A 9116-nucleotide genomic window follows, 5' to 3' on the forward strand; every position below is an offset into this window, starting at 1 on the left:
AAGCAATTGATACTATCATTTGCAATATGTAAATTTATTAAAGAGCATAGAAGATTGTCTCAACTCTCACCAAATACTATCAAGAGCTCCATACCTCCATTCAAATCCAAAATCTCATGGAACTTTTTTTTAATTAAGTGTAGACTAAAGATTCCCTACAGGCACGGAGACTGTCACAAGGATGATAGGAAGACTCTGAACCAATAGACTAATTCATGATTCTCCTTTCTCCAGCATACGGACAAGCAATTCTTGTATAAGGGGAAAAACATAGCTCAAAAAAACTCGAAATCAAGCTCATAGGAGTACATCAGAAACTGCATATTATGAACACAAGTGGAACCATCTTCCTTTAAGATCTTTTAGTTTGTATACAAATTCAAGCAACTGGAATTATTGCTCAACTGTATAAGTAACAGATGTTACAAATGAACAAAAAAATCATACTGTATGTCACACATATTTATCGCTCTCACTCGCCCTCAAATACTCGACAACCACCAAATCGGAGGGACTAAAAAACACCTCACAAAAAAGAAGAAAATCAAGGGGATGATTTCACCCTTTTGAAAACAATAACTTTATCTACTATTTTCTATTTGCAGCTCGTCGTTTTGCTTCTGCTGATAGCGATTGATGCCTTCCGTTCTTTTGGGTTCCATTCGGTAGCTTCCTTGATGGTGAAGGGGATACGGCAGGAATCATGGACTTGCTGTGACTGCATTGTAAGTTTATGTTAGCATAATGCTTATAAAAGTGATGGCCTAGAAGCTAATCAACCAATGAAAAGATTGTTCAAATGAGAAAACACGAACTATCTAGCTTTGAACAATCGCAAAGCAATGGCCTTGAACATTATAACATAATTCGCTAGCCAATTCGCCTTTTGAATTCGTGAATCGCTCAAGTTTGCCCAAGAATAGCCCAAAACCGAGCATCATTTGCTTTTTTCGATTCGCAATTCGCGAGAAGATTAGCGAATCATGTGACACTGGCCTTTGAAGCTAATCTATTAATGAAGATTGTTTGAATGAGAAAACACGAACTATCTAGCTTCAAACAATCACAAAGCAATGGCGTGAACAGTATAACATAATTTGCTAGCCAATTCGCCTTTTGAATTCGTGAATCGCTCAAGTTTGCCTAAGAATAGCACAAAACCGACCATAATTTCCTTCTTTCGATTTGCGATTTGCAAGAAGATTAGCGAATCATGTGACACTGGACTTGAAGCTAATATTCAATGAAGATTGTTTGAATGAGAAAACACCAACAATCTAGCTTTGAACAATCACAAAGCAATGGCCTACTAGAAGCTAATCAATGGTTCAAATGAGAGAAAACATGAACCAGTGAAACATAATTCGCTAGTTAGGTCGCCTTTTGATTTCGAGATTCACCCAAAATGGTTTAAAATAGCCTAAAACCAACCATAATTCACTTTTTTCGATTCGCGAGACAATTAGCGAATCATGTGACACTGACACGAACAAACAAATTTATATCTTCGAATAATCATAGCTTACCTCAATTCAGGACTCTTTGTAGGCTTGCCATCAAGTTTCTTGGACTTTAATCCACTTCCATGGGAAAGTGTTGGGAGTTTACTATGATTGAATTGCCATAGCAAATCTGGCTCAGACGAGTCGCTGGTGGCAGCATCAAGCTCGTCCAAGTCGTCTGCATTAGTCACTTCAAAATCATTACTTCCACTGAACATATTAAACGATTGATCTGAGTATAGTTTGGAACCATCTGGGAAATATTTCGGGTAAAAAGAATCGGTCATGTGTCCATTTTCTGCTGTTTCCCAGCATAAACGGTTTCCTGTTTTCGGAAGTGAATCTTGCTTGTTGACCATGATCTTATCTACCCATTCACCAGAATCTAGACCCTTCTCTTCACATCCATAATTTGGCCCAGGACTATTGACGGGAGGAAATGGAGGAGAATTTTTTAAAATCTCATCAAGATCAAAGCTTTGTCGGTTTTTTCTTGATGCAGACTTGTTAGAGACCTGTAAAACAAAATACATAATTTTCCAATGAATGTTTCATTGTCCTAAGACAAAAAAAAAAAATTCCAAAATTTAGATTTCACGAGTCTAAAATAACACATTGTTCAAACATGAAAACCTTGTATAAGTATACAAATCGGGAAGGATGCACCTTGGTCACAGGACCAGACATAGCATGGTATACTTCAATCAGTTCCAATTATTTGAGGGTGTCTGGCAAATGACTTTTTTTTAGTTTTTTGGTTGACTTTGCTTTATGCTTTTGGTTGGTCAAACAGCCTTTGAGTGGGTCATTGGTTAAAACAATTGGCTTAAGCAACTAACAAATCCGCCAATAATTTTAGCCGGTTAAACCAGCCAATAGCTCCGGCCAATGCCCTTTGTGTAAAGTTCTTTCAAATTATCATTTTCCGACTTAAGGGAGTAATAATTACTAGACTAAGAAAAAAACCAATATTCAGATTGCAAACTGCAGCAAAGATTGTCACCTCTCTGTTAGCAATATCTCCCATTAGTTGTCTACCGCAATCAAATAACACATTCCCACCATTTTGGTTGGAATGAAAGGGTGAAAGACCATCAGCTTTCCCTCTATATCTCTCGGGGCTGCTGGATCCTGATTGGTGTGAACGAACGGAGTCTGCATCCTTCCTCGCCAAGGCTGCCTTAAGATTGGCAATCTAAAACAAATATGAAAGCATTAAACATGAAAGTGTACAAATGAAAGCATTATAGAAGCATACAGTAGATATCGAAAGCCATCTTACCTGTTCCTTGAGCTCTTTCACATCTGTACTGTCTTTGTTCACACGGGCAGCGCCCAGTTCAACGGTGGCTACTCTTTCTGCAAATTTAAGTGTACTTAAAGTTTCTCCTACAGCTTCAGGTTCAGGACTTATATGAACAAACATTAGTGTCTTAGCCTGTCCTCCTGCGATAATTGGAGTCATGTCAGCCAATAAAATATTCACGTTTTATCGACTTGAAAGAAAATTTGAAAAGGAATATGCTCGTTAAATAGAATCAGTGTAACATATAATTCGCTAGCTACTTCGTTTTTTGAATTCGCGATTCGCTCAAAATTGCCCAAGAATAGCCGAAAACGGACCATAGTTTGCTTTTTTTCAATTCGTGATTCGCGGGGAGATAAGCGAATCATGTGACACTGGTTAGAATGTTAGATTTTGGTGAATTGACCAACCTAATGAATCTTGTAGCAGTTGCGTTAATTTGCTGTTCCTATACGGGACGTGTGAGTTCTTATGTGCAAGCGAAGCAATCACATCTCCTAAGGCCGAGAGAGATTTGTTGATGTGTTGTGCTTCTTTTAACCTATCTCCAGTCACTTCGGATTTGTCAACCCGTTCACTACCTGCCAAATCTACCAGATGCATACAACCACGCAATACAGCACCAGTTGTCAAATCTCTCCCTTGAACATGAACAGTCAAGCAACTGCATATCAATAAAGTACGAGTTCTGAGCTACTAAAAATAGAAACCTTCTATTGAACATAAACAGTCAAACAATTGCATATCAATAAAGTACGAGTTCAGAGCTACTAAAAAGAGAAACCGTCTATTGAACTGTATGCATCCCATAAACACACCTGTGAGAACGACTACTACGGTCATTCAAAGCTGTGGCACCAACTGCTCTGTTGCGATGTCCGACATTCATCAGGTGAATGACATCTGATGTTGATGATACTGGAACAAGGCTTGCTTCTGGGACATTGAGTCCATTTTGAGAACTGTTACGGATTTCTAATGTATAAATACGTTAAGAAGACGCTGATAGTAGAATATTGAAGTTTTTCTAGTGCCTAAATTATGTCCTAGCATGTTAGCAAAAAAAATTATCCACATATCAACGCGGATATAAGAATGTCCCAAAATTAAGAAAGGATATTTTTTGTTGAGCCCGTCACTAACAAGAAGATCCCTGACTTGCTCGTTATATATCTCTATCATCTGGACGGCAACATCATAGCGAAAAGTTCCTTTCCTCTGCTCAGCGAGATAAAACAAGTCACCCAACGACCTGTAGTTCACACCTTGACTCTGTTCGGTGAGGTCTTTTGGTCCGGACTGGACATGCAAATAACGGGAACACAAATTTCATCAATATGCACTCAAAAAGATTAAATTAAATGGAAATATATGAGCAGAAAAATAGAGAGAACCGTATTACCATAGTAAATGTTTTCCCTGAACCTGTCTGTCCATATGCAAAGATACAAACATTGTACCCGTCGAGAACAGAACGAATCAGTGGTTGCATATCCGAGAAGACCTCAGCTGTACCACACAATGAAATAACTGATTTAGAAACCCGCCTAACAGCACTTAGAAACTGCTTATGAATAAAGCATTATCATCGTCACTAACCCTGTGTAGCAGATGGGCCAAAAACTTTGTTAAAGCTGAAGGATTTGAGTCCTTTTCCATGCTTAGAAGGTGCCCTGATGGTAATATTCCCTTCCTCGAAGTTTTCAACAGTACTTAGATAGCTTGAATGCCCACTTAAGAAGGGCCTCACACGACAGTAAACTCTAATACTCCCTAATAGGAAGAAGAAGAAGAAAACAGTATAAGCAAACCATCAATATTACGGAAAGAATATTAAGATAAGACATTCAATTTACCCTTGAGATCTTGTACTTCATTGTACAGCTTGCGATTTTCCTCCAGAACCTTGTGATATCCACTGGCAGCTTGCGCTAGGCCATAAACGTGTGAACCTGACAAAGATAACCCCATCAGGTCTCGTAAGTGATAAACCCCGCTCATAGTACAAAAATATGGTTTCAGACGTGATCGCATGGACCGTTGCAAAATGACTTTTCCGGTTAATGTGAATGGTTAAAGTCGATTTGCAGTTATCTATGCCTAATTTCGGTTGCAGTAAGCTGGAAATCGTTATACATACGATATTTTGCACTATGACGCCAACGGCACACATAAGTAGCATCATATTCCATACCTAGATTTTGAAGGTCCTCTAGAAATTTTGTTTGTATAAATTGCATGCCAGCTTTAGTTGTACGTAGAGTTTGTTTCAGCTCCTACAGAATCAGCCAACACCAATAAGTATTCTCATGACCGGATAGAGTTCACGCTACCAAGAGTTTCTTCATAATCTTCTTACCTGGAGATCTTTTCCTTGTCGATCAAAGAGCTCGTGTTGCTTCATCATTTGACATCTCAATTGTTCAGCACTTATTTGATTGTCACCGATGCTTTCCGGCTTCTTGGTCAAAGAGTAACTCCTATCCCCTACCTTCAGTATGACAGTTAAAGATGTCATGAGTTGCCTCAAGGCCCTAGTTTTGGCTGAAAGTCTCATGTATAAACTCATTACGGAATAACTTACCTTAGAATTAGTAGAAGCCATCTTCATAAATGACTTTGTCCCATGTGATGCAGATAACTCTTTTGCTTGCCTTGGTTGAATCGCCTAGAGTAACACAAATATGGAAGAATAATTATCAAGCTCAAACGGTCTATAGATCTTAGTACTCTTTACTATTCCATCATAACCTATATGAACATACCAAATCATTTTGCGAGCCAATGCGTTGCTCAAACTCCTCCACGACCTTGCTAAGAACGGACTCCACTAACTGCATTGAACAAGAGCCCAAGCCTTAGTGCAACCATATTCTAGTTGAGTCAATTATTGAAGAAGTTCGAAAAATCCCATCTTTCATAGACTCAATATTGAAAAAAAAAAAATTCCTCAATTCCTACGGATAATTTCCACATCGGCAAGTTACATTTTCAAGAAAAATCTAAATTAACTCCACAGATTCTACAACCATTTATCACTAAAATACATAATATGAATACTAGACTTATGTTTTCTTTTTAGATATGTTGCCAATGACTCATAAATGCATCATAGCGCAGAAAAGAATAAAAAAGGAAGTCTAACTAAACAATGACATGAATCATAATCTCTGCGAGAATCTTTAAACTAACCTGTGGAACTTCTTCTGGTTTCTTATCTGATAAAAGAGCTTGTACTAAAGCACTCAAAGACCGGGAACTTGACTGCAGAATGGCGGAATAAGTTACCATGAATTCATTTAACGATAGTAATATTAACAAGAAGTAATGCAAAACGTGCAATGACTAAATTGCACTAACCATTTTGTTGGTGTCAATATCATGAGAAAGAGCATTCAAGGATTTCTCTGTCATTGACGGGTTTCTAATTAGGGAATTAGTGAAAGGTTCCGACTTTGTGCGCACAAATTGTTTCACAGTTGTGGTAGGTTTTACATTTCCGCCAAATTTCCATACTCCAGTCCCCCCGGTCTGCTTCCATTCATGATAAGATTTGAGAGCTAAGACAGAATTCACCACCCTTGCTGATATCCCTCCCTGTACATGCAAAATCAATCATATAAATCCACTTAGAACAAGCAAAATTATACAAAAAACATAACAGAAGAAATCCAGTTAATTCACTATTTATGATTATCAGCATTTCAGAGTTACAGAAGATTCTAACGTCAAACTGAACTGTTCAGCAATGAACACAGCAGATACCAGATTTTGCAAATTGCAAAACAGCCGTCTCTCTGTTTGTCATCGGGGAGTTCAACAACAAGCCTTTTTTTCATCCAAGCATAGTATATAAAGATACATAACTCACAAATCACACTACAACAATGCCAAAGCCTTAATCCTAATGGATGGCTTACCAAAATAAATTAACGGCCCGTTTGGTTATTAATTATACATGGTGGGAATGGTGATTCAAATTTTGATGTAATTCCGCTACAAAAACTACTCAACAAGGTTTATGATTTTTTTTTCTTTTGCAAAATCAATTCTCATCCGCTACCACTCAAAAAGGTGATATCATGTGGAAATGGAAATTCAGGAAGAAAAACACATATTTGAGGATAAGAGTTCCAGCAAAAATATGATACGAGTACGACACATTTTATGAGAATTAAAACTAAATCTCGTTTCCATTACCACTATTTGATATCAAATACCAAACACCATACAAGCACAATAAATCAATAACACAGACTAATTTCTGATCCCAAGTCCTGGGTACCATAACCAAAGAGATGATCACTAAAGCTTTCTATCCATGGCATCATACCAAAAACATCTCAACAGAAAACACAAACATAGCAGAAACATACTTGCTCAAGATCAGATGCTTCAAAGGTAGGAAGTCCCATTTCTTCTGCAGCTACAAGAAAGTTCCTCACATTCTCAAAGTACTGATAAGCTGATAAAGCTGCTCCATCAGGAAGAACAGCAGAATCAGCTGGGCTCTCAACCACCTGGACATAAAATTATGCCATTAAGTTCAAATCACAACCTTCTAGAACAACTACATGTATACATTGATTCACCCATTGGATGAAAAATTGAAAAAAAATAGCTAAAAGTAAAGCAAATACAACTACCTTTGGTACAGCTCCAGGTTGAACCTTGTTAAGGACATTACAAAGGATCAATCCACTTCTCAAACCAAGTCTAAACTCTTCTTCTGAAGGCTCGGCCGGCAGGTCTTTGGCAGCTACAACCCCCACCATTTTCCTCAACCAACTGCCTGCTTCATATCTTCTGATAGCTAAATAAAGTGCATCAACCAAAACCCATTATAGCATCAAGAATAGATTCTCAAACGGCATCTACACTAGTACAGATATTATTGATGAAAGCCAGAAAAACAAAAAGTAACATAAAATTCATCTAATGTTGGTACGTGATCAAAATTCTCCAAGATTTTCGAACAGATCAGCCATTTGAATTTGTGATGCCAATTAAATCCCAATTCAAATTACACCATCAAAATTTATTTAGCAGAAATATGAAAAAAAAGAGATTAAAAATTACCAGCTTCCTCTGCTCTTCTGGATTCCAAATCAAGACCTCTTTGACGAACCCCATGTTGTTGAAGAACATCCTCAACAACAGACGCTACACTAAACGACATAGCTTCAGTCGCAGCCATTAAAACCCACCCCACCAATCTTTCCTTATCAAAACCAATAAAATCCCAAAAAAATCAAATACCCACAAATAACATGAAATTAATACCCCAAAAAAAAAAGAAAGAATCAAAATCAAATCAAATCTTAACAAATCAAACCCAAAAAACACAAAATGGGTAAGTAATTATCCTAAAAAAAACCCAGAAAACCCGTAATTTGTCTGTGTTATGTCTTGCTATAAAAAACACCCAATTGGAAAATATGAAAATGGGTATGAGAATAAAAGGCTTTAAGAAGGAAGAGTCGAAATCTTTAGCAGTTAGATGATGGAGATAGGGGATTATCTTTTGCTTTGAGACTACTACACTCTCTCTTTCGCCATTTTTAAGCTTAATTTAGTAATTTCTGTCACTTTATTTGATCAAAGGTGCTTTATAGTTGTAGAAGAGTATGAGACCAGAGTGTGAAGGCAGTTGTAAAGCGCAATGTTCTTCACCAAACCTAAATTCCGAGCCTATTGTTGATTTATTTTTCTCTTTTTTTGAATTTGAGAACCGTTTTTGTAAGTCTTGAACAGTGTGAAGTTAACGGCTTTCTAATTGCATGCACTGTGTAAGTTGGGAAGTCTTTATGTGTCCTATTTCCTCCGTCTAAACCGTATTTGGGTGACACGATCTCAACAAGTTTGTATTTTTCATAATATATATTAAATAAATTAAAAATTTTTATATGAAATAATTTCATTGTGAGATATGCCTCATATTTAAAATAAAATAATTTAATAATAGAAACTTTTAATTTATGGGTTTCTTGTTTTGAGGTGTAAAACGGTCTCATAATAAATGGGCTATGTAACCTAAATACTCCTAAAGAGCGTTTTTCGGTAAAATCGTCTCATACAATAATTTGTGTTGGAAAATTTTAGGTTTGAAATATGCTTATCGTAACTTCGGTCATTTGATAAAAAAATTTAGTTAATACTATTTCCATTCTTTAAAGAAGTTCTCATTTGCCATTTTGAGATGTTTCTTTTGTTGTTCCTACAAGAAATCTTTTACTTATATCACAAATTCTGTATAAAAATAATCTTGTTTATCCTCATTTTAGTATTTTTAATAATATTTTTAGACT

At 36.8% G+C, this 9116-nt stretch overlaps 1 protein-coding gene across 1 annotated transcript; it reads right to left on the reverse strand.

Moving 5' to 3' along the window:
* Positions 1–322: 322 nt before the first annotated feature.
* Positions 323–8549, reverse strand: LOC130813951 (kinesin-like protein KIN-14I). Its single transcript, XM_057679891.1, has 19 exons — positions 7888–8549; positions 7455–7621; positions 7185–7328; positions 6169–6405; positions 6001–6072; positions 5574–5642; positions 5393–5476; positions 5168–5299; positions 5003–5084; positions 4665–4760; positions 4408–4581; positions 4211–4317; positions 3927–4107; positions 3627–3786; positions 3219–3472; positions 2785–2948; positions 2506–2697; positions 1527–2017; positions 323–718 (listed from the first exon to the last, which is right to left on the reverse strand). Exons 1-19 carry the CDS (start codon positions 8003–8005, stop codon positions 589–591), a joined length of 3054 nt encoding a protein of 1017 aa, XP_057535874.1. The 5' UTR covers positions 8006–8549; the 3' UTR covers positions 323–588.
* Between the last annotated feature and the right edge of the window lie 567 nt (positions 8550–9116).

Source organism: Amaranthus tricolor, chromosome 5, assembly GCF_026212465.1.
Source record: "Amaranthus tricolor cultivar Red isolate AtriRed21 chromosome 5, ASM2621246v1, whole genome shotgun sequence".
NCBI lineage: Eukaryota > Viridiplantae > Streptophyta > Magnoliopsida > Caryophyllales > Amaranthaceae > Amaranthus > Amaranthus tricolor.